General features: G+C 42.2%; 1 protein-coding gene across 1 annotated transcript in view; it reads right to left on the bottom strand.

The window, feature by feature from the left end:
• Nucleotides 1–2,865: 2,865 nt before the first annotated feature.
• Nucleotides 2,866–26,891, bottom strand: part of LOC308309229 (kinesin-like protein KIF21A) — a 95,007-nt gene continuing 70,981 nt past the window's right edge. The window contains exons 21-36 of the mRNA XM_080754737.1: nucleotides 25,706–25,882; nucleotides 25,185–25,286; nucleotides 24,439–24,604; nucleotides 20,616–20,670; nucleotides 19,831–19,885; nucleotides 18,446–18,633; nucleotides 17,269–17,469; nucleotides 16,243–16,275; nucleotides 15,370–15,506; nucleotides 14,528–14,612; nucleotides 13,021–13,110; nucleotides 11,757–11,915; nucleotides 10,594–10,711; nucleotides 8,945–9,115; nucleotides 7,620–7,831; nucleotides 2,866–7,017 (exon numbers count right to left, since the gene is read on the bottom strand). Of these exons, the coding sequence (XP_080610863.1) occupies nucleotides 6,975–7,017; nucleotides 7,620–7,831; nucleotides 8,945–9,115; nucleotides 10,594–10,711; nucleotides 11,757–11,915; nucleotides 13,021–13,110; nucleotides 14,528–14,612; nucleotides 15,370–15,506; nucleotides 16,243–16,275; nucleotides 17,269–17,469; nucleotides 18,446–18,633; nucleotides 19,831–19,885; nucleotides 20,616–20,670; nucleotides 24,439–24,604; nucleotides 25,185–25,286; nucleotides 25,706–25,882 (1,992 nt within the window). The 3' untranslated portion in view covers nucleotides 2,866–6,974. The remainder of the gene's footprint in view (nucleotides 7,018–7,619; nucleotides 7,832–8,944; nucleotides 9,116–10,593; nucleotides 10,712–11,756; nucleotides 11,916–13,020; nucleotides 13,111–14,527; nucleotides 14,613–15,369; nucleotides 15,507–16,242; nucleotides 16,276–17,268; nucleotides 17,470–18,445; nucleotides 18,634–19,830; nucleotides 19,886–20,615; nucleotides 20,671–24,438; nucleotides 24,605–25,184; nucleotides 25,287–25,705; nucleotides 25,883–26,891) is intronic.

Raw genomic sequence — 26,891 nt, 5'->3', positions numbered from 1 at the left:
TGAGCAGCTCCATTTTACTGAAACCAAGTTTGAAATGAGAATTGAATACACAGAATAACAATACGAAGCAACTGAATTACAATGGTAGTGGATGGAGTGTCCCACCGAATGTCCCACCAAGACATAGCAACCAATGGGTGTGAAGAGGGGCGGGACAACAGGCGGGACTTGACAAAGGGTGAATTACAAATACTAGTGGGACAGGGGGCATTAGGGACATCTGGGCACCATATTTTTGTTATGACTAGGCATCTGGACGAGTGGGCACCTGGACATCTGGGCACTAGGGACATCTGGACACTAGGGACATGTGGGCACCTAGCCAACTGGGCACCAGGACAACTGGACGAGTAGGCACCTACATTAGGATTGCCCAAATGTTCTTAGTGCACAGATATCCCACCATTTCCTGCATTTGAGTTGGGAACATAAACCTTTTTTGGGTGGGGACTGGGGAACATCAATCTGAGTTCCCAGAGGTCATTTCTTCCGCCACTAGGGGGCGAAAACCTAGGGGAACATAGATCCTTGTTTTGGTTGCGCGGGGAACCTTTTTGGGGGAGGGTGGTTGGGGAACATAGAACCTGGAAAACAAATAACCTTTTTGAAGTGGGGAACATAGGGAACAAAGAACCTGGGGAACATAGGGAGGACCCCGAACTTGGAATTGAAATGGGGCGGTAGTTGCCAGAGTCTAGTTTGCTACCTTTTTATGTGCAGGGTGGTTACTTTGGCTAGTTTGAACTTTGAAGTTATGGGGGACGTGTGTGTGTGTGTGTGTGTGTGTGTGTGTGTGTGTGTGTGTGTGTGTGTGTGTGTGTGTGTCTAAGCATGAAGCTTACCGCTTACCGAGAGACAGCGTCCTTCACCAGCAATATCCTAGGCCGTCCAGCTAGGGGCTAATCAGCCCTCCAGGTGTAACTGATTAAGTTTAACACGAATCACCTGCTCTCAACTAGCCATGGGCCATGCGCTGTCCATGGTGCTGACCTGACGTCTCTCCCCAGGCCTTGGCTCCCTCTGGTGGGTGAGCTTGTATTGCCAGGCCCCTAGCAACACGCCAACACCCCACAGAAGTAGAAGAAGTCCTGTATTCAGAGAATTTTACTTGGGGGAAAGTACAAAATGCACATCACTTCTTAGACTACAAGCAAGGCTTCTTATCTATCTATCTATCTATCTATCTATCTATCCATCCATCCATCCATCCATCCATCCATGAATGTAGTGGGGGAGTCCCTGCTTCAACTCTCTCATCGAAGGGGTCCTTAGACTGAAAAACGTTGATGACCCCTGCTCTAACATAGGCCTAATGTGTTATAAATTCTTTCTTTGTCGCTATTGCTGCCATACCATCTTGCTGTTGTTATTATTGCTCTTTATGTATTAATTATCTTATTGTTTATTATTATGCTCTACTTCAGATGTGGAACAAAAACATAAGAATTTGTGGTTATGTACTAATAGACAATCTGTATTATATTAATAACAAAACAAAAAAAATATAAGAGGACAGAGAAGGTCAGAGGTCAGAAAGGCTCAAACATTTAAAATAGACAAATTACATTTATTTCCTAACTGCCAATCTGACATTTGAATCCCGTGATATTCTGGAAAGTTGAACGTTTGTTCAGGACTCCAGCAGGAAGAAGACAAACACTTTATGATTTACAGATAGTTGTACATGTACAAAATCCCAACACTGAGGCCTAAAGGGACAAATCTGATTTTTAAGAAGCCTATATCTGATCACAGTTCAAACAGAGTTGCAGAAACACTCAAGTAACAGCAGTACTTGCATCGTTTATACCGTTTATCCTTTGCTGTTTGCAATAAAGATGAATCAAACAGTGACAGAAAAGCATTGCTGAGACATGTAGGCTTACTGTATCTGGTGCAAGTTTCAACCCTTTAAAAAAAAGCTGGTAACAGACATGGTCTGCGTTGACATCAGATTAAAGCTGTCAGGCGTGCAAAAGAAGTGCCCGAATAGTGCATAATTCACTTTCAAATATTGCTAAAATAAAGAATTCATAACAGTATATCAGTATCTTTTCCTTTCCAAATGTTTGATCTCGAGTATCCTAAAGGCTTGCCGTGGCATAATTCAACCATCTCTTATCATGGCTTGGAGATATTCAACCACTTCGCCAAAGAGAATGTCGGTATTGTATGTTTCTGCGAACCAGGCATAAAGGGGCCTATACGGCAGTGTTTCTCAAACGTTCAAATTTCAAGGTCTCCCCTTAACGTTGACAGTGTACAAATGGAACCAAATAGACCCTAATGGGTCCACTTGGTTCCATTTGTACACTGTCAAAGTTACAGACTTGTAAGGGTCAATCTAGACCCCCATAAAGGAACCTAGAGTCTCCCTGAAATCCACTTTGAGAACCACTGCTATACGGCATGCTGAATTTGGACTTTTCAAGGCGATTGGCTTGGGCCCTGTGATATGTGACTGAGTGAGGGACTAGCTGAGCATTTATAGCCGGCCAGGGGTCATCAATGTATCCGTGACTTGGTATTGTCCGTGGAAAGTTTTAGATTTACACACCATTAGAATGTTCTTATTTTGATCATGATACCCAATTACCAAATGCTATCGCTTTAGGTTTTCTTCAGAATATGTATGACACTGATTTACTACGACACTATGGCATCTACGGATCTATGACACTATAGGGCTGTATTTTGATTGTCTTAAATACCAGCTCTTATGCCTTAAAGGACCACCTCACCTCTGGGACAACCAGATCTTATTTTATTGTTGTTTGGGACACGATCAACACAATCCTGTAGCATGATTGCATCATCTCATCTCTCTGGTCATATGATGCAAAATGCATCATATGACCAGTTGTAGCATGATGAAACACTAAAATATCTAAAAACATAGATTGAACACAAAAAATAACTCAGGATTGTGTTGATCGTGTCCCAAACAACAATAAAATAAGATCTGGTTGTCCCAGAGGTGACGTGGTCCTTTAACTTAAAGGCCTGTCCATACAGTCTCCGACCACCAAACCTTTCGTCGTAGAGTTCCCACTTTCTGACGTGCAGCTTTCCGAACTCTAATTCGGGGCAATGCTTTTCAGAAGATGCGAGTGACGTCATTTTGTAGTTGAACCGGACCTTTCTGACGAAAAGTTTGGTGGTCAGAGACAGTATGGACAGGCCTTGAAGTTAAGGCATAACAGCTGGTACTTAAGACAATCAAAATACATCTACGACACTATGGAGTCCAACTAGTAGTGGTTCTTGAAAGTTTTATTTGAAAGGACCCCCTTAACTGAGTGTACAAATGAACACTCAGAGTTACAGACCTGTTGTTGTATCAGAAATATTGTATTAAGTGGTCCACATCTGGAAATGTTGATATGCAAGGTTGTTTTGCTTCAGAAACGTCAACATCATTCAACATATCAGTGGTTTGCAGAAACATTTACCTACAATGCCATTGTTTTTTTTGTATTTGTCCAGGTTGAGATATTTGAACACACCCTAATCATTACACACACTTACAGTAAAACAAAGTCCAAGGCATTCCTTTAAAAAAAAAAACGAACATTTAAGTCCTTGTGCAAAGAAGGTGGCTTAGTTTTTTAGGGATTTGTTTCATTGTTCATTAATGTGTGTGGCATACAACACCATTGTAAAAAGAAAAACTCTGTGACGAGCATTCCTATTACATGAAGATTCAGGAAATCTTTTTTTAGAAAGAAACATAATCCTGTGTCGGGTGGGAAACTCTTATGTCCAAAACTCTTACCGTTCAGGATTCACATAAAAAGTTGCAAAAGTCGCAGATCTACAAGCTTAAGCTTTCGTGCTTGCGGATCTTGATGCTTTAGTGTGATTTACAAGAACAAATACAGTTAAATCACTGACAGCAACAATGTTAGGTAATGATCATCACAGGCACTCATATTTACACCTCAGCTCATGAAGAACATCAGCCAAAATGTTCTGTACAGCTCATATGGTTGCAGTGGGGCAGAAACCTCTTATCTCCATATTGTAACTTTTTGTGTTTTTTCTTAAATGAACACCCTAGTTGATCATACTACAGCTTCACATAAAAGCATAACAATACTGCAAGCAGTGCGTTCTGAGCTTGTAGATCTGCTAATTTAGCTATTCCAGAATCCAGAAAAGCAACAGTTTTGGACAGTAACAGGTTTCCACCAGACAGAGACGCTATACAGTATTCTGTCACTAGGAGACCCATAAGCCTTCCCTTAAAACAGTTTGTCAATCACTGCTGTTGATTGATTAGATAAGACACACAGAAAAAGAACAAAGAAAATCAATCAAATCAATAATCACTGATTAATATTCACGAATAAATACAAACAATTTACATTTACAAAGGACTGAGCGAAGTTCTGAACCCTGTACAGGAGTGTGCTTTCAATTTCAAGACAGACCACAGTCTTATAGGTGGGTACACAACGGAATGTTTCTGGTCAGTTATTTCCTTCGTACAGATAACGGGGCGACTGATACACTTAGTATGAATGAAACCCACATTATCATAATAAAACCAACCACTCTCTTCATAAGCCCTATTACAAACCCTTCAACCCATGTTTTCGTACTACACTAAATATAGTATCTTTGCTGAAGACAGCCTAGCAACAAGCTCACAACCCTGTGAGCTGGAAGAGTGCCTTCTACAGTACCATCAGTTCCCAGTACTACAAGACCACTTGTGGCTCCTGCGCAAGCCATGCTACTCATGCGGTGACTCAGCGGTGGCGGCACCAACCCAGAAGCTGGCGATTAAAACGCAAGGGCCAAACCAACCGAGATACCTCGTAAGGATCAATGTGTGCACTCTCTCTCAGCGTTAAATGAACATAAAAGATTTTTTGCTGTGTTCCTTCCATCAGAGGGGGTTTGGCAGTGACAGTGACAGCTGAAGACAGCGACAGCAGCACATGTACAGTTACAGCATTGGATTGATCCCTGGTCGAGGAGAATACGTTACATCCCCTCAGCTCTGTGCAGAGGAATAATGACACCCCGCACAGACACACACAGAAACTAAGCTCTGCACATGCACAGAGTTGTTGCTGGAAACACAGAAACACCCTCCATTTCATTCCTCTATTGTTGCATTGATCTATCGTCCCTCACATCCAGTTGATGTGACCAGCAGTTTCTCAGCAGCAGAATTCTACAGTATGCAAGGAGATGTCCCATGTGTAGCTCGATTAAAACAATTATTAATAATAATAATAATAACAATAATAATAATAATTTAATAAAATAATCTTATTTGGGGTAAGAATTATCTGATTACAGATGAAAAAAGCGATAATAGCAGGTCTAAAAGCTCACCGCGAGAGACCGTCGTTCCGCACAACAAAGTATAAAACAGGACTTAATCAGCCTAATCGATTTAGCGACAAAATCAACACTTTTTTTTTGGTGATTATAAAATGGTTTAGAATAATTGCAACAAAAATAAATAGCTGCAGACCTACCCATGTGGTCTTTGTGCGGAGTCCAGAACTAGAATGTTGAATACATCAAGCTCAACCACTTTTTAACCCTATTCAACATGTTGTGTGTGATTAGGTTGAAGAGGGCTTCCCAATCAATCTGTGGCTAATCCTTCTCCCTGTGGAGCTTGGAGAGTGCTTACATTCTTTCTCTGGTGCTTTTTAGCATAAGGAGGACCCAAATTAATTTCTTAAAAGGATTTGGGGGGACTCATCTAGTTTTATTGTATTCTTTTCCCTACAAACTCAGGGAAATAATTCACAATTTATGCGTGTAGCAGATGCTCTTATCCAGAGCTACAAAGTGCAGCAAGATGGGAGTCAGTGACATGAACCCTAGTATTGTCCAGGGGTTCTCAAAGTGGGTGCCATAACGAAAGTCCAGCAGTGCTGTGTAATTTAGGTGTGCCGTGGATGAAAAAGTTATTTATAGGGGTGACCTGAGCCAAAAATGTTTTCAGAACCACTGCCCTAGTCAACAAATAACAGGGTAAAGCCAAATGTTATTCTCTGTAGTGTGACTATGTGATGTGTCACTTATCTACAACTAACAATGGTTCACATTCACATTGACCCCCTCGTGCCATGAAGTATAAATTAAGTGTGCAGTTTGAAGATATGTTCAATATTGATCTGAGCTTATTTTATATCTTCAATTCCTCAAGTAGCAGCTCCTCTCCTCTCAAAAAGTATGGAAAGAGACCAGCTGATGATTTAATACTCTGTGCATGAATTTCCTAGTTCATACTTGGTTGAATAGTGTTGTAGCAGATGTACAAGCTCACAACACATTGCGACACGTTGTGAGCTTGTTGATCGTCTATTTATTTTTTTTGCACAAATGTTTTCACAAGGGTATTAAATACAATTACATTATAATTTGGAATGACTTTCTGAAATATGCCTTGTGATATATGCTGTGTGATATATACCGGTAATATTTTTAATGTAAACAAATGTCTTTTCTGATGGTGAAATGAAATAAAAGATACTTCATAAACACACAGATTATAATGTGTAGATGTGTTAAGACCAGCCATCCATCTTTGGAGAAGTGTAAAGGTGTATCTCTATACTTTTAGGAGCTGCTATACTTTGAACTGAGCTAAGCGGTAGGCTACGCTTGACCATTCAACATAGTCTACTTTGAAACTCACAGAAAGTTAAAAAAAGAAAAGAAAAGAACAAAAAAAAAAAAAACATAAATCCATGAGTTTAACTGACTCTGGGCAAGTAGGAAAAAATAGTAACCAAAATTCCAGACCAAGGTCTTTAAGATATTATTTTGACCTTATAGGGACCCACAAGACCCATTATAGTTTGAGACACCAGGTTTAGAATATTCACACCACTTATTTTCCGGGGATCTTCCTTTGTAGCTGACTGCAGATCAGTGGACTGACGGTCCTTGGGTACTGATCAGTGGATTGACTGTCCTCGGGGCCTGATCAGTGGTCAGCATCAGCGAAATCCGTCGCTCCGCCAAATCTTCACCGTCCGATCACTGTTTACACACACACACACACACACACACACACACACACACACACACACACACACACACACACACACACACACACACACACACACACACACCAAGATCACAAACAAATCTCAAAGACATTTCCTTTCTCTTATTAACACAATCTCTGCCAAAAAAATAAATAATAAATACATTTAATAAGCTTTAATAAAAATAAATAAAAAGAAATGTATCGCAGCGAAAATAAAATAGGCCTGAACTAATCCTCCGCGATCTCTTAACATCCGGCCGAAACCGGAGGCAGGATGGTCCATACTCTATTCCGCCCGTTAGCTTTCTGTGTATACAACACAGCTTACAAAAAGGCAACGGCTGGACGGATTTTCAAAATTTCAAAGGATTTTCGATGCTGATAAAATACCCGCACACGCACAATGCATAGTCTGTGTCCGATTGTGCACGATGGAAACTCTAGCGCCCACGTTAAAAGGTAAGAGAAGCCAGGCAGTGAAAGACATAGCGACATTTTCGGGTTGCTCGGCTGGTCCAGTCAATGAGTTAACATAATACAACTGTAGACTCCATTCTAATGTGACGGTGAAGCGGCTACATTTGTGACTCACTCGGAGGCACTGAAGATGTGACTGCTGTTGGTGGCCAGGCCGTTGATGGGACTGTCGTGTGCCCTGACGTCCCCCAGGGGCGCCAGAGACTCTGTGTCCCAGAGTCGCAGGACTCCGCCTCTGCAGCCACTCAGAAGCATGTTGGGGCTGCCTGGTACCATGGCCAGGGCACTCACCCAGTCTGGAGACAGCCCTGGAAGACTGGAGGACTGCTGCGGTGGGCACAAGTACATACTAGGTCAGTGGGAAGTTCACATGCGCTCAGCGGTGGAAAATAACTAAGTTTGAGGTATTTGTTCTTTACTTGAGTATTTCCCATTTCCAATGCATTTACTTCTACTCCACTACATCTCTGATCCAAATATTGTACTTTTAATTAACTACATTTATTTGAAAACCTTAGTTACTAGTAGTAACTTAGATTTAGATTATTATTACAAAATATACATTAATCACTTCATCCCTACAGTATATACATTTCGGCCGTTTGAAAATAGCCGCTCGACAAGCTCATAATGCGTCGCATCGCAACACATTGTTAACACCTCGGAACGGTTACTTTTGAGCATAGAAACTATCTTTCATCTTTGTTGTGCAACTGTAGAAACTAGCTTTTATCTTTGTCGTGCACCTGTAGAAACTAGCTTTCATCTTTGTCGTGCACCTGTAGAAACTAGCTTTTATCTTTGTCGTGCAACTGTAGAAACTATTTTTTATCTTTGTCGTGCAACTGTAGAAACTAGCTTTTATCTTTGTCGTGCAGCTGTAGAAACTAGCTTTTATCTTTGTCGTGCAACTGTAGAAACTAGCTTTTATCTTTGTTGTGCAACTGTAGAAACTAGCTTTTATCTTTGTCGTGCAACTGTAGAAACTAGCTTTTATCTTTGTCGTGCAACTGTAGAAAACTAGCTTTTATCTTTGTCGTGCAACTGTAGAAACTAGCTTTTATCTTTGTCGTGCACCTGTAGAAACTAGCTTTTATCTTTGTCGTGCAACTGTAGAAACTAGCTTTTATCTTTGTCGTGCAACTGTAGAAACTAGCTTTTATCTTTGTCGTGCAACTGTAGAAACTAGCTTTTATCTTTGTCGTGCAACTGTAGAAACTAGCTTTTATCTTTGTCGTGCACCTGTAGAAATTAGCTTTCATCTTTGTCGTGCACCTGTAGAAACTAGCTTTTATCTTTGTCGTGCAACTGTAGAAACTAGTTTTTATCTTTGTCGTGCAACTGTAGAAACTAGCTTTTATCTTTGTCGTGCAACTGTAGAAACTAGTTTTTATCTTTGTTGTGCAACTGTAGAAACTAGCTTTTATCTTTGTCGTGCACCTGTAGCAGTTGCTTGCTGGCCACGTCCCATTTCTTGATGCAGTAGTCTCTGGAGCCGCTGTACAGGCTGTCACCCTGGAGGAGCAGGGCCTCCATGCTGTTGTTATGGGCAGGATCGAAGGTGTAGCTGGGAGTGACGCTGCCCTGGGCCCCCTCCGTTACCTCAAACATCTGGACACGCACGCACACAGATGAATTGATGAGCATGTGGAAAAAAAACGGACTCACTTAAACCCTATATACTTGGTTGACCCGTGTCCCCCAGGCTCTGCGTTTTCCCTTTCATCAACCATATCTTCACTGAAGAGCCGATCTACGCGCCATCGCAACTTGTGAGTTGTGAGCTTGTACATGTATATATTTTTGCCAAATGTTTGCCTATTATGACATGTCCAGAATAGACTAGGGTTCATGGGGTTATACAAACATATTTCTTTATATCTGTGTGTGATTGTACACTCATAATTTACGCAATGCTAGAACTATTAAGTTGTGAGATGATTAAGGTTTTGTCTTACTTTATTAACTCATACTCTGCGATCCCCGTTGAAACCGGGGATTTCTCGCTGTACCTCTCTGCGATGCCCGTCGTTCCCGGAAATTTAATTAGCTTTAATCATTATGAAACGATTAAAAGTATGATCGCTGTATATATCCGTTTCGGAGACTTTAGGCCCGCCCCCTAACTGTATCCGGTCGTATTTCCCGTTTGGACCGGATCTAGCTTTCCGTATCCGGTCTGAGCCTGGGCCATAGTCCCGCCTCCATTGGTTTACATTGTAACTGGCCGCGAAGCTACTCGGCGATGGAAAGCTCGTTTTTCAATCCGATTTTCGCGTTTGGAAACTTTGATCCAGTCTCTACATGCCTGGATTATGATCCCCGCACATATCGTGCGTTTTGTGCGCGAACGTGTCCATAGAGCACAGTTGGCTTTTTTCAATGTTTTTTCATGTAAACACTGGCGGATAAGCAGGGATACAGCGTGGCAACGGATATGTCTATTTCAATGGGGGTTTTTTTATTCGAAAGCTATCACCGAGTCTACACGTCTACTAGATGAGTCGCGCACAGATTGTGCACGATGCGTTCGCGTGCCCACGTTAAAAGGTAAGGACAATTTGGCAGCTGCTTACTACAGCTATGTTTAAAATGGCAGCAAAATTGTTAAAGTTGTTCATGAATAGAAAATATGAGGGCAAGGTGAATAATGGAGTGTGTGGCATCACAGGAATGTATATTGTAAATAGTATCAAGGACAACTGCATCTTGAATCCACTGACGCATTGTCAGTGTTAAGTACACTTATTAAAGCTGCAATCCGGAACCTTATTTTAATGAATAACACGTTGTTTTACCAATCCGTATGTTGTAATATAATATAATATTCAATATTCTTCCACTGAGAATTTAGACCCTGGTGTCAAGTAGGACACCTAATGGTTGACAAGTAGTGCTGCCAGAAGCTCATAAGCACAACATCTCCCCTGGACAAGCAGGTGTCTTGGTTCAATGGTAGAGATTTGGTCTCTCATGTGGGATTGAGCTTGATTGTAATTGTCCGCGTAGGACATAAAAGTTACGGATTACCGACTTCAAGTCGTGAATGCGTGTGCATGTGCGTGTGCGTGAGCGTGCTTGAGTCCTACTTTAATGTGATGGTCTTTGGAGCCGGTGAGCACGGTGTCCTGTCCATTAGCTATCTGGTCCACTGTCAGACACATGACGGCTCCCAGGTGGCCTGTTAGCTTCCCCGTAGAAACAAACCTAGACAGACAGCACAAAAACAATCAAAACCTGTGGGCCGGGGCGCCTGCTGGCCTGGTGGTCTAGGTGCATACCACGTACTAGGCTATGATGCCTGCTGGCGTCGCCGGTTCGATTCCCGATCCGGGCGACCTTTGCCACATGTCATTCCCCCATCTCGCTCCCCATTTCCTGTCGGTCTACTATATCCTATCAAATAAAGGCATAAAAAGCCCAAAAAACAAATCTTTAAAAAAGAAATACCTGTGGGCCGGCCGGGGACCACTGGTGGGCTGTCAGGATATTGCAAGTGGGCACACACAAAAAATATGACTATTACTAATATTACCAGTAGGACGCCCTTAGGGCGAGGTTGCGCTGAAACAACAGAGACTGACACAATATGTCCATATATGGGCATTCCCAGACATGGGCTTAATATTGATGACATCAGGGATCTTGGCCATATGGGGACTGCCCCATGGTTCGAACTCCCGTTGGTCCGAACACCGTCGGCAGGTTAGCTACTCACCAGCGTTAGTTTTACTGAGGTTAGGGTTTGGGTTAGGGTTAGGTTTAGGCATAGTTTTTGTACAGGTGGCCTCTAGAGGTCGCTGTGGACTGCGAGGGTTTGGGGAGTTGCAGGGTGACAGAGAATAAGGATGGCTTGTCAAGGTTACGTTGGTCAATAAAGTTGGATGTTATCCTGACACACACTGTTGTCTCTTAGTCAGCTATATTAGAGTAACAACACAGTTTTACTGAGGTTAGGGTTAGGGTTAAGGTTAGGGTTTAGCTGGTCGGACCAAAGGGAGTTCGAACTAAGGACATGTTATCGGCGATATATGGAGTGTGACATGAGGTGTGACGCACGCACGGACAGACCGACATGATCTGCAGGTTTTCATACTAAATGCACCTATACGGTCGCAATTATTTTTGCCCCTTTCTCTCCCCAGTTTAGTCGTTATGCCAATTAATTGAAGGTCCATCGTTGTGCATTGATTGAGTGATAAAGGTCCATGGTTGTGATACAGGTGCCTAGGTGTTGTGTGTGAGGTCTTACTTCTGAAGGTCCCACATGCGTACAGAGTTGCCTGCTGCAGCATACAGGAAGGATCCGGAGGCGTTGAGAGCTATCTGGTTTATCTGACTCTCTCCTGGAGGGATGGACAGACTCCTCAGTGACGAACAGCTGTCTCCTGGACTCACCTGGCCAGAAGACCTGAAATACACACATAATATGTCCATATATATGTCCCACCATACCTAAGTTAACACGTAACACAAAGTAGTGAAAATAGCAGATCTACAAACTTTTCTTTTACTTTGTATTGTCACTATTTTAAAATCTCTTTTAAATAATAATAAAAAAGGAAAGGTTTTGGACATGCAAGATTTCCTCCCAATGGCGACAATACATGACGTATACACAATATACACTTGCTTCACATGCTATGCTATTATCATTGGTTGTAGTAGCAGCGGAACAATAAATCACTTACAAACTCAGTGCCGCCACTACCATGATGCACACGACGCACTGTGCGTCGGGCATCACGCTGCCAAAGGGTACCAAAAAATGTAAAAAAAGAAAAAAAAAAGAGAGCCAAGCCGATCATCATCATAATAACGAATGTGTATTTGCTCAGACTAAAAGTAATCACTGCATGCATGCGAGCGTCCATGATGCCTGATCAATCATCAATGGTTGTGATGCCTGCTCAGTAGTTTCATCCAGATTGACGTCCACACTGTTCTGAAACTGTTTTTCAATGTTTTATGTTTTTACTTTTCTGCTTTATTGTATTCATGTGTTTTTTTTTTTGTTTTTTTTTCCTGTTAAGCACTTGTGCTTCATTTTCTGCTCTGTAAAGCACTTTGAGCTGCATTTCATGTCATGAAAGGTGCTGTACAAATAAAGTTTTATTATTATTATTATATATTATTATCCATTTGATTTGGGGGTGGGGAAGCAACGCAGCGAGTCTGCGACTCACTCTGCACTCACTCACAGTGGAGGTCCGACGGTCATAGACTGATCTGATCTGATCTGATGCATTGCACAAGTAAAAATCAAACGTGTTTCCACCTCATGTGAATTAACTCTGCCCAGCTCTGACTGATTCATATTTAGATCTCTTAGTTGGAAAACAACTATGGAATATCAACTTTGGCAGTGCAGTTATGGTGCTGTGCTGTTAGATATCTGTTATATGATGATCATGGTTGCTGTTACAGCGTGCATAACTCGGAAACCCCTGCAAATTTCGCTGACATTTTGCGGGGGAGGTGGGGGTAAGTATGTAACTAGTACAGTGTGTACTCACGTGAGCGTGCGTATACACTTTGCAGAGTCTCGTATGTCCCAAACTTTGATGAAGGCCGTAGAGACAGTGAAGACGAGACTGGAGCAGTACCTAAACCCCAACAACAAACACAGCCAGGGTTCATTATTATCTGTGGCTGGACAACATTGGGTCCTCTTTGCAATACAGTACATGGTCAGCATTAACAGTTCCATTTAGAGATACCAAGCTTTAGGTCTTCTAGACTCTAGATAGTCCAGGCGTTTCGGGCAGTATTTTGATGGAATCGTGCACTTTATGAAAGAAGCATGACATTTGGCACACAGTTAGAACATGCTATATGGAACATGTTTGGCTATAGGGGCATCGCAGATTTGTCTTGGGAAACTTGTAGGAGCCAATCAAAGTTGGGCTCTCATAGACTTTACTATAGAGTAAAATAATACAAAAAATAGATATGCTTTAAGTAGCATATGAGGGGTCAAACTAGGTGTTTTTCGGGATTCTGAATCCAATGCAAGCATTTGTTTTGCAGGAAAAACATTCCTTGGGCTAAAAACTGACCCCATAATTTGGCAATAAAACTATGGTTTAGTGACGAGTCATCACTTTTCACAGTTTTGTGGCGGCCATTTCTTGGAAAGGAATGTTTTTCCTGCAAAACAAATGCTTGCATTGGATTCAGAATCCCGAAAAACACCTAGTTTGACCCCTCATATGCTACTTAATTTATTTTTTGCATTATTTTTTAGTAAAGTCTATGAGAGCCCAACTTTGATTTGGCTCCCACAAGTTTCCCAAGACAAATCTGCGATGCCCCTATAGCCAAAGATGTTCCATATGGCATGTTCTAACTGTGTGCCAAATTTCATGCTTCTTTCATAAAGTGCACGATTTTTGCCGGAAACGCTCAGACTAAGAGCAGGGGTCTTCAACGTTTTCAGGCCAAGGACCCCTTAGTTGAGAGACAGCTGAAGCAGGGATCCCCACAACCTTTTCATAGATTCCATATAGTTTCATGGTTTGACAGCACAATCATCAGTGTATTTTGGAGTCATGTCAATTTGTGTTTTCAGATATTTAACCACCTGAACCATCAATAGTTAATAAACTGGACCTTTCACTCTGTACTTAGTCTGCTCTTTTTCCCCTCTACACCAAACCTATTTGCCAAAAATATCAGAATCAGAATATGGACCCCCCCAAAAAAGCTAGTGATTAAAGAAAAAAGGTTTGTATCACACAAAGATTTGGAGGACCCCCTGTAGTAACTCTGAGGACCCCCTAGGGGTCCCGGACCCCCTGTTGAAGACCCCTGCTCTAGAGGACAAAAGTTGAGTTCTTCATGTATCATAGTGGATACATTTCACCAGTCCATTGATGAAAGTTGCTTTTAACTTAAAGTGTGGCTTTCTAAAAAAAGTCTAAAAGTTACAAAATGTATATGTGACTGTAATACTGAGCTGTACAAAGAAAACCGTGTTACAGACAGACTGACAAACAGACAGACATACAGTAGATAGATTACCTGACAGAGACAACACTGCTAGGGTGTTCACCCAGAGACATGATCTCCTGACCTGTTACCAAGTTCCACACCTTACATGTACGATCTGAGAACACACACACACACACACACACACACACACACACACACACACACACACACACACACACACACACACACACACACACACACACACACACACACACAGTATATTTTGTATAAGAAGGCACATTTCTCATTTATTTGCATTCAGATAACGCTATATTGATCTTAAACCCAGCTTTATACAATTATAAAATAGTATTTGAATAAAACAGTGACAATATCCTGGTGTGTGTGCACAGCTACTCACAGATTACTCAGATTAGGCTAATCGAAGATCTACAAACTCACAACGTATGAGCTTGTAGATTGGCTATTTCATTTGGTGTGCATGAAAAAGGGGATCCTCAGTCAATGAAATACGGTATATAAGGTTTAAGTGGTTAAACTACGTTCCACACTACAGCTTTAAAGACATGCACATAAAACACCCATCATGAATAAGAGCGTAGGCAGGACATGAGTAAGTCATGAGTTATAATAATAATATAAACTACACTGATAATTTTTGTGATTGTCACTGATGTATTTGCATACACAATGAATTGAAGAATCTGCATTTAACCCATCCTAAGTCTCAGGAGCCGTGCCTCGAGCAGCAATTAAGAGTGTTGCTCAGGGACACACATCGACACGTGGCATGGCCATCGAGAACCAGGGCCTCTGGCTCCCCAGGCCGGCTCACTAACCGCTCAGCTATGGTCGCGACCAAAAACATACAAAGCGTTTCAGGAATGTGCGCGTTGTTCATGCACACGTACCTTTAGATCCAGTGAACAGCAGGTCATCGGTGGCGTCCACACAGAGGACAGGTTTAGTGTGTCCCTCGGCAACGGAGACACACTGCAGCTTGTCCCCTCGGCTGCTCTTAGGGGGCGACACTGGGTTGATGACCCCCCTGAAGTACAACCAAAGAGCTTACTACTGATGACCCCCCAAAGACCTTACTACTCATCAGCAGCATTCTGTATCGTTGCTGTCGGGTGGAAACCACTTACTTTACATTTTCCGTAAATTAACTTGATCACACTACAGCGTCACACAAAAGCATCAAAAGTAGCAGATCCACAAGCTGACGCGAAGCGTCACGTTTCGAGCTGGAAGGTCTGCTATTTTTGATAATATTTTGACACTAGCTTGTAGATCTGCTATTTTTGGTACTGTAGATCAGCTGCATAATTAATTATAGAATTGTGGGGTTTCCGCCCGATAGGCAGATAGGTACCTGGCTACAGTATGTGGATACACCGTCATCGGTGATAATTCAACTATGAGTATATCAACTGCATTTGTAATCTTTAGCGGTTAAAAAGGTTGAGGGTAAATAAGATTTAATATATGAAATTAAGAAAGTCCAGAGGATTATTGCTCATTATAATAAAGCATTGGTGGAAGAAGTACACATTTATTTTTCTCAATTTTAAAAGTATTAAAAGTAGCAATATCAAAATGTGGATATTCTTTTACAAGTTAAAGTTGTGCATTCAAAATTTGTTTTGAGTAAAAGTACAAAAGCACTGGCATTAAAATACACAGCATGTCCAATTTCTCATGAATCATATACTTGAGAGAAGAATAAGAAGTATTCAAAGAATATTTAGTATTGAATGGAATGAATTAAGATGATTGATTACCTATGGCCTTCAGATACGCGCGACTCCTCCATTCTGAAAAAGAGAATAACGATGATGTAAATATCCAGTGACAACTTCTCTTATTATAGCCACTTGCCAAAGGTTCAAATATTCAATCCACGGTGTTTCGCTTGCTAGCGCTATCTTCAGCAAACAGGACAAGCATTAGATGTTAGAACCAGCCGGGCTTCAGAGAAGCATGCAACTCACTGACTCAATTACTCTGCATTATGAATTATGCAGCAGAGTTTGTCCAGCAACGACGGATGAGTTTCATAAAGGCTTCTCAGGTTACGGTCCAAGTAAATGTTGCATGCAGGCTTACACAGTACAATACACTACAATTTAATATTGTCGTGCAATGCAGTACAGCAGTGGTTCTCAACCTTTTCAGGCTGTGACCCCCCCCAAATAATCATATTTGAACCTGACAAGCACTTGGAATTGTAAGGGTTGAGGACAGCATTACATTTTGTTTGACTCGGTTCCACAGATAAATATTGTGAAAATAGCAGATCTAAAAGCTCATTGTCAGCTTATAGATACGCTATTTTAACAATTTTAGCTTATTTTTTATATTATTTGACAATTTAACCAATGTTTGACCAGTTTTTAATTGTATAGTTTGTTGATTACGCTTGATGAAGTAATGGTCTACTATATGGTGCTGATAAGAACAATGTAGTTCTTATCAGCGCCATATGTGTGCAATTACGTTTTTTTGTGTTACTATTGCAATAGATGTTAACCTTTTTACTTTTTATTTTAACCCAAAAACATCACTTACAGCACCTACTGTAATTAATCGAAAACGTAATCAGCAGAAAATCGTCACAAAATTACAATATTCTGTTTTGCTTTTTGGCTTTGTAAACAAAAATGTCACAGGGCAGATATGACAAATATTTACAATATACAAAAAAATTACTGACATGTAAAAACTTTACACTTTATCCTACGCAATGTGTTGTATGCTAGTAATTATAATTGTGACAAGCCCAACGTATCATTGAAAAGGCTTCTTACGGTGGTTTGTATTCTGTAGTCATGGTCTTGGGTTCTGCAGAGACAACAGTAGGGGGCGTTGCAGGCACAGGTCCAGGTATGTGTGTTTGCACTGGGGTGTGTGTGCTAGTGTACGCTCCTCGGTCCAGCAGCCTCCTGCGGGCGACGGGCGAACGCTCCACCGACGGCCTCTCAGAGCCCGTAGGTGACCTGGCTCCAGAACTGCACGCACACACGCACACACACACACACACACACACACACACACACACACACACACGCACACACACACACACACACACACACACACACACACACACACACACACACACACACACACACACACACACACACACACACACACACACACACACACACACACACACACACACACACACACACACACACACACACACACACGTCACGCATGCACGCACACACACCCGTGTTCACATTCAAGTAGAAATAATTGAACTGGTTTGTTTGTTCTGCCTTGGGTTTAATGTCCTGATACATGCCTATATGTACTCATGCTGTTCATCTCAACAAGAAGCTCAGCACTAGTTCAGACAAATCATCAGTGTTAATTTAACTCTGATGTTTACACATGTAACATAATATGTACACGGTCAGAGTTACAAAAATGTTAAAATGGCAAATCATTTCAGCCAAGAGTAAGCACCACTGCATATGTGCCAGTTACAGTACTGTGTGTTGTATTTATCATACTCTACTGTACAGATTGGATATAAGAGCATTTGATTCATTCGAGATGCTTTGAACTTTGGTGAGGTGATGAGAGCAAGGTGCGACCAGCTGGGGTGATCCATAATGCCTCAGTTAAGGTTAGGGTATGTTATAGCGTACTTTATACTCCCCAACAGCTGACCAAGCTCACAATGTGACGCGAGGAGAGCTTGTAGGTCTGCTATTTTCAAACGATTCTTATCCATTTTATCCAATTGAAAATTTGTGAAATGAGACATTCTGCATAATGAGTACTTTATACTTTTGGTAGTTTTAAGTACATTTTGATGCCAATACTTTTGTATTTTTACGCAAGCAAACTTTGTTACAAGTAAAAGTCCATTATTGAGAGTATTTCTGGATCACGGTATTGCTACTTTTTTACGCAAGTAAAAACATTTTAGTACTTTTTCCACCACTGCAGAACGGGATGTGTCCAAGTCTTTCTTACATGCCAGTTCTCCGTGCAGAGAGCGGTGAGGAGGGCTCCGGAGGTCGCTGCAGGTCTCCTGGTGCCTCCGGGGGCTCAGTGAGGGAAGGCAGGGGGGCAGAGAAGTCCCCCGTTGGCGAGGGGTCACCAGTCAGGTCCCCGCTACCGACATACAGCAGTTCCATCTGCGTGGTGGTCCGCCTACGCGCCTGGGAGAGGGGGACGGACAGACAGTTGGCAGTCATCATTTCTGCAAGGTCCAGAGAGAATCTATACAACAAGTGTTTCCAAGGACCTCTAAATAGCCATATGCTCTGGGCTCTACATTTGCGAAAAGTATTTTGTTATGTAGGCCTACAACCTACATACAGTATACCAGTAAATGGTAAATGGTAAATGGTGCATTTATATAGCGCTTTTATCCAAAGCGCTTTACAGAGATTGTGCATTACATTCACGCACACATTCATACACCGGTGGCGGAGGAAACCATGCAAGGCACCAACCTGCTCACCGGGAGCAACTAGGGGTTCAGAGTCTTGCCCAAGGACCCAAGGACCCTTCGACATTCACTCAGGGGGAGCCCAGATTCGAACTGGGAACCCTTCGGGAACCCTTCGTGCTCTAATAACGGTTTCTCTACCCCCGAGCTATGCCGCCAGGGTGACAAGCGAGGTCACGCCATGTCTTGGTCATCTGGCCAATGATGTATATCAGACCAGTTACCCATATGTGAAAGTCCTATGATGACATCTGACATCATACAAACAATCACTTTTCTGTCCATATATGGAGATCCCTGTCTGTAGAACCAGCCACACAGATATGGGCTGTCTTCCTCCATATATGGGCATTCCCATATGAAGTCCTGTTAGATATGGGCTTAATATTGATGACATCTCCATACAAGGGCATGAAAGGGATTCTGTTAGTGTGGTTCCCCTGACATCACAGTGATGTCAGAGCGTGATGTCAGAGCGTCAAACCCATACATAATGTGCCGTTTCTCATACTAAATTGCGACCTATGGTCGCAATAAAACAGCAAAAAAGATAAATGAACAGATATACAGGCTCACGATGTGTGGCATTGCAACTCTTTTATACATTTTTTGATAATTTTGTGTGACACTCTACTATGATAAGTAGTAGCCTGGTAAACCAGACCGCACAACACCACCCCCTGGCGGTAGTAAAACGAAATGTGTGTGATAGAGGCTGGCACCGCCAGGCTAGATAAGTAGGGCATTAATTTATGAGAAAACACAAAACTGTTAAAACATGGAGATGGAGATAAGAGGTTTCTGCCCGAGAGTGACGATATATACAGTATATAAAACAGAACATTGCTAAGCTAGCTGGCAGAAAGGCTATTTTGGGGCATGACAGACAGTCTTAATGTCCTACCTTACTCCTGGGTCTGGATTCACCACAAAGCTTCATCAGATCTGATGCCAGCGTGCTGAAAGAGACCAATTCATTAAAAAAAAAGGAAAAAAAGCAAGCTTGTACATATTATTTTTTTACATAATAATAATAAATTACAAAAAAGGGATTGATTTTGTTTTTATAATTTTAACTCATTTACTGCCTCACCCCGATAATCCTGAGAAAAAGCCTATGTTCCTCTCCGCCAGAACCGATAAACCCGAGAATTGAATATGCTTTAATCGCTATAAAACATTTAAAAGTATAATCGCTGTTTATCGCTAAGCGGTCTCTAATCACCTGCGAAAAAGTGCTTCCGGTCTCATTTCCGTATCCGACCGGATATGGAAACCAGATCCGGTCGGGAGCGGAAACAGTGCACAGCTAACGCTAGCTTTCAGTTGTAAACAGTGCTAGACGGAGCTCAGCGATGGAAGCGTCTTTTTTCAATGGGATTTTTTTGTTTGAAAGCTGTGATCGGGTGTACACACGCCTGTTGCATGATCCATGCACAGATCGTGCACGTACGCGCCCACGTTAAAAGGTAAGGAGTAAGGACATCGTGGCAGACAACCCCGAAATGAGTTAAAACAAATCTTCTCTTCTGGGGGTCCCTGGCATAAAACATTTCCAGATGGGAGTCCGCGGCCAAATACATGCATCAATTTGGGCACGTAAAACTTTGAGAACTACTGCACTGGGCCACTCTATCATCTGCAGCCGGCCGCCCTCTGGAAAGTAGAAACACATGTGTATTTCATTACCTGCCGTCTGTGGATGGACTCATGGATTCATCACTGCTACTTTCATCTCCATTCTCTGCACCAAGGGAACACACACACGCGCGCACGCGCGCACACACACACACACACACACACACACACACACACACACACACACACACACACACACACACACACACACACACACACACACACACACACACACACACACACACACACACACACACACACACACACACACACACAGTATGAGTTCTATTCCGCTTGGTGGCTGGAGACAGCATGGTGTGGTTTCTAACACAACATAATGTTGTATCTGTTCCTCATCAAACTTCATCTCAACCAATGCCTACATCTGCATGATGCTCTTTATCATGTACACACACTCACCCTCTACTTTGAAATTAACCAGGTTTATTCTCTCTCTCTCTCTGAGTGGTTACGTGAGAGATCTTTGCATTGCTTTTGACAGAGAGGACAGACAGCAGACATGCGGATGTGAATATTACAGCAAAAACTAACAAACACTGAGGTCAGTTTGACGTTAGAAAGCAGACATAAGATCTACAGTGTCATGTATCGGTTTTCACGTCATTGAAAAGTGTAATGAAAACGATGCCAATTTACGCATGGCATTTATGGTAGTTTGGCATTTCATGGGAAAGTTGTGTAACGTGTGGTAAATTCATTTTGATGGAATATTAACACATCGGATGCCCACGTGGTGTCTACAAGTCAATTTCTTTGATGTCGCTGGAGGCCCACGACGCGTTTGACGCGTTGTACAGTAACTATACTGTACTGTAGCTACTGCACTTGGCTACCGCGGTGATGAAACAAACTCCATTTCCCAACATGCAGCGCGCAATTACGTCACCCGGACATGCTGTGTGTCTCGTTGACTTCCTGTTTAGCGGCTGCACAAAAATGCTGTTTTCTCCTAATCTAGCTTTTAAATCACTTTCATTTCAAAACGGCAGCCTCTTCTACCTGCCGTAACACAAACACTGTGGCTTAGAAATGATAAAAAACGGTCCTGACTGAAAGAAAAGATTTTCGCGAAATAAACAGGACATACTCGGATTACATTTACTCGGATTACTTTTCTCGCCAGTACTCTCGCCGGTAGGTAAAATGACGCGTTGCCATGGGCACCAGCAAATTAAGACACGTTAACCACGTGGGCGTCCGATGTGTTAAGGCACAGTTACGTACAAGAGCGAGAGAGAGAGGGTGAGGGAGCGAGAGGGGACATTATAGTGAGACAGAGCGATGGGCAGAAAACGCTACGAAAAATGAGAAAGCATAAAAATGGACATCAAAGCTTAGTGAAGTCAGCAACAGAACAGAGCTCCTCATGCACAGCGAGGCAGTGTTATGTTATGCTTCATTTATACTTTGACTTATGACAGTGTCACGCAACGGCATGCCACGCCGTCGCACGACAGAGCATAAGTCAGGCTTTACAGAACTTCAACTGGGTTAGTTTTACCAGGGAGGGCGGGGACACAGACTGCAAGACCTCCTGAACCAATTAACCACCAGTTTGAGTGTTACACCAATGGGTCCAACAACTAATTGGACCCGTAATCACACTGTCTGACATGAAGTCAGTAGCATCAAATGAAATTGATCCTAGCGGGCCGGGTAATAACACTTTTCCATAGAGCTGGAATTGTATAGAACAGGGTTGTTGATTTAAACACCGAACCACCGAACACATACACCGCAACAGCTTTTCCAGTGGTTTACCCTAGACCAGGGGTTTTCAAAGTGGGTGACGGGGCACCCTGGGGTGCTGCCGTGACGGCAGTCCAGGGGTGCCGCGAGATAATTTGATAATATTTGGAATTTATTTGGACACTTGAAAAAATATTTAGTATCATTTTAAACTTGAAGTACAAAGCTATTTCCAACCCATTTTCAGTCAGTTCTAACCAAAATGGCTATTATCTCAACGTTTTCCTCGCAACATAATCATTAAAATATCGTCACTGTCGGGCAGAAACCTTGTATCTCCAAGTATCAAATGTGTACGTCTTTTGGTAAAGCAAAGCCCTGCTTCATCATACAAGACTGTCGCACAAAACCCGTGAAAACAGCCGATCTAAAGCACACAACGCCTCACATTCACTGGTTTTGAGCGACAGTCTTGTATGATGAAGCAGGGCTTTGCTTTTCCAAAAGACGTACACATTTGAAACTTGGAGATACAAGGTTTCTGCCCGACAGTGGCGATATTTTAATGATTATGTTGCGAGGAAAATGTTGAGTTAATAGCCATTTTGGTTAGAACTGACTGAAAATAACTTCAAGTATAAAATGATACTAAATATTTTTTCAAGTGTCCAAATAAATTCCAAATATTATCAAATTATCTCGCGGCACCCCTGGACTGCCGTCACGGCACCCCAGGGTGCCCCGTCACCCACTTTGAAAACCCCTGACCAAGGTTGTTGAAAACAGGTTGTTTTTTCATTTGAGGGAGGTCCGTTTGGTGCCAGTCTTGCAGTGTGTGACTACCATGCTGTGTCACATACAGTACAGTAAGTACAGTACAGCTGACAACGTGCCGCTCTGTTACTCACCTGCCCACAAGTAACCTAACTCTGAACACAGGTCAACACAACAAAAAAACACAGAGAAACAAACGACAAACAAAAACAAAACAAATCAAAGTTCAAACCAAAGATGAGAGATGGATCACACTTTATTCTACAGTTTGATTTCTTAACAATGTGACTTTATGCTACTACTATATTATTGCCTACATTACTTAGTACATTTCTTTATGAAGCATGTCAGAAGCCAAATACCTATAATTTTGGGGGTCCTTGACATTATAAACAGATGAATTAGACCCGCACACTGCCACCTGTTAGTTCGTGAGACCTTCCTCAGCGTCCTTGACATGAAAAGGTTTAAGCACCACTGACATAGCAACAAACGTTTTTCTGAAAACTTTTAGGATTTAGAAGACATTTTTTAGAATCAATCTCAGGTCTTAATGGGATAATATATTTAAACTAATCCAACCTATTGTCGTTGTCGGGTGGAAACCTTGTATGTCCAAAACCGTTCGTTTTGCATTCATCATTTAAAAAATGATTTAAACTAGTGGAAACAGCCGATCTACAAGCACACAACGCCTCGCACCGCGAGGTGTTGTGTGCTTGTAGATCTGCTGTTTTCACTACTTTTGTGTGACGGCCTTGTATGATGAAGCAAGGCTTTACTTGTGAAAGAACGTACACATTTGAAACTTGGAGATACGAGGTTTCCACCCGACAACGACGCTATGTCACACCTGTGCCACAGATACGGCCCCATTCTCCGGTCACAATAATACCAAAGGTCCCTCGTCATGTGCAGCTGGGATTCGTGCCGGTGTGCCTTGCTCATTAACCACTAAAGTCCTGTTTTATACATGAAAAAGTAATGGACATTTTTTTTCTCCAAAAGGCTATGACTAAAACTAAATGCAAATTAGAAGTCAAAGTGAACACTGGCCTGTACTAATGGCACAGGGTGTGAGATGAGTTGATCTCGTGCGACTGCCCCATTGACACGCATGCATGCATTATGTATGTACAGTAGTTCAAAGAACGTTACCGCTTCACTTTAATCGATCACCTTATAATGATATAAATTAACGTATTATTAACGTATAATTAACGCATTAATTCCCAACTCTCAGTCTCCATTGTGGTTTTCTCTCGTATAACCTTTACGGGAAAACTGTTAAATAAAACAAAAGCTGTACAATAAAGTGTAGATCCAAGCAATGAGAGAAGAGATGATTCTGTGTGTGCGTGTGTGCGTGCATTGTGCATTTGTGTGTTACCTTGCAGGGCGCTGCCCAGCAGAGCGTCCAGTTCGGGGTTGACCTCGGCCTTCTCCTTCAACATGTGGAAGAGCAGCTGGTTCTGGGTGGCGCTGTTGATCTCCGTCTGCTTCAACCTGCCCTCCATCACCTTCACCTGGGACTCTTTCTGCGCCGCCTGGAGACCCTGAGGCACACACACACACATAAACACACTCACTTAAACAAATCCTGCCTTCTGAGGGTCCCTGCGTATCACTTTAGGGGTCCTGTTAACCCATTTAGACCGGGTACGCATTATTGCGAATTATTATTTTATGCTTTAACTATAAAAAAAAATGCCAGATCTACAAGCTCACAGCGCGGCACTGAGTGCCGTGCTGCGAGCTTGTAGATCTGCTATTTTTGAAAAATCGTGAACATTTGAATTTTGACCCGATTTTGACCTGATTCTAATAAGTGTTTTCATTTTTTTTTTTGAAAAACTCATGTTTCTACGTCAGTGGTTCTAAAACTCTATCATGTCAAGGACCCCTAGAATTATATGTATTTGGCCGCCGACCCCCGTCTCAAAATATTTTGGATCAGGGACCCCCCAGAAGCAAATATTTGAGTTACAAATGTTCAAAAAATTAGATATTCAAAGATCTGCACAAATTTTCATGATTTATCAGAGTGCCGCGCTGCGAGCACTCGGTTAAAGCATTAAATAATCCTAGGCCTAAAAGGCTTTTAAACGACCACCACATATACTGTACTGATGATACCTTGCTGATGGCCAGGGACATGAAATGTCCCAGCAGGAATCTGGCTTCTGATAGACTGCAGGAGCTGATCACCGTGGTCACATCCACCGTGTCGCCTTCCTCCTGCAGACCACAAAAATACTTTTATTAGTAAGATAGAGTTAGATCTCCCGGTCAATATTTGTCTTATAAGCCAGGGATCCTTTTAAGTAAGATATTGTCACTGTCGAGCAGAAACCTCGTATCTCCAAGTTTCAAATTTGTATGTTTTAGGTAAAGTAAAGCCCTGTTTCATCATGAAGACTTATGCACGAGACTAGTGAAAATAGCAGATCTACAAGCACACAACGCCTCGCACCCGCGAGGTGTTGTATGCTTGTAGATCGGATATTTTCGCTATGTTAAATCATTTTTAAAATGATTATTATTTTAATTTAAACAGTTTTGGACATACAAGGTTTTCACCCGACAACAACGATATGTGAGTACTTCTTCAATCACTGTGATAAGGCGATCATTTATCAATGGTGCCAGTTCCTAACCTTGGCCTCCTCCATCTGCATGATGTTGGCCTGGCACTCGGCGATGCTGTCGTTGATGTAGTCGATGTTGGCGCCCAGGGACTCCATCTCCTCGACGAGGGCGGAGTCTGCTCCATCTACCGTCCTCTCCTTCTTCCTGGACACGCGCTCCCTCCTCCTGGTCAGCTCCTCACGTTTCTGGAGGAGAGGGAAGAGGAAGGGAGTGGTCCCCGTTAAACCCTTTAGAACAGTAACACCTAGCTCTGGTCCTGGTGACAGGCGGGTGATTCAAAGACAAGACCAGGATTTCTGTACCCCTACAACGGCTCGACTTCAGTCAAAATAAACGAAACTACTTCGCTACTCACATAAACAAAGGTAGTTGTGCGTTGTTGAAAGTCTATTCTCCGCGGTGGTGAACCTCTCAGCACCCCACCCACTCGGTAAAATACATTATTTTTATCATGAAATAAAATGCGCCCACCTCGAGCCACCGCAGACACAACCCGGAAATAAGTGGCTGCGGACCGGCGGTCGAGTTGGATGCGTTTTATTTCATGACAAAAATAATGTATTTTACAGAGTGCTGAGAGGTTTCCCACTGCGGAGAATAGACTTTCAACAACGCAAAACTACCTTTGGTTAGGTGAGTGGCGAAGTTCTTTCGTTTATTTTGACTGAAGTTGAGCCCTCGTAGGGGTACAGAAATCCTGGTCTAGTCTTTTAGCCAGCCGACAGAGCTATGTAACACCTACTGTATATGTTGTTATACCTTTCAAAAAGGCGAGAGCACATAGCCCCAGTTTTGGCTGCGCTGCACTGGCTCCCTGTCAATTTTACCTTTAACTAAGGTTATTATAGTTAACTAATAAAAACTAAAATGTAAAAAACATTTTCATTACAGACGTGGTGCCATAGTTTTGTACATTTTCTGTTTTGTATGTGTCTATGGAGTTAACATTACTCTAATAGACCACTGGGTATTTTTCTTCCTGAAAGCCTCTGATTCAAAAGGCCTGATCGAAAAACTCAGATTTAATGACATCATAAAACTATCCCCTCCCCTTTTACCATACACCCAACACTGTGGGTGTGGCTAACTTCAGTTGGGTCACCACCCACCATGACAACCAGGCATACTTAATGAACTGGTGGGTGTGGCCACATAAAAACACAATTTTAACTCTTTCTGTACACTTTTTTGAAA

The sequence above is a fragment of the Nannobrachium achirus genome (assembly GCF_963921795.1).
Source record: "Nannobrachium achirus genome assembly, chromosome: 23".
Taxonomy (NCBI): Eukaryota; Metazoa; Chordata; class Actinopteri; order Myctophiformes; family Myctophidae; genus Nannobrachium; species Nannobrachium achirus.
The sequence above is the reverse complement of the archived record's forward strand: the minus strand, read 5'-3'. Positions and strand labels throughout refer to the sequence as shown.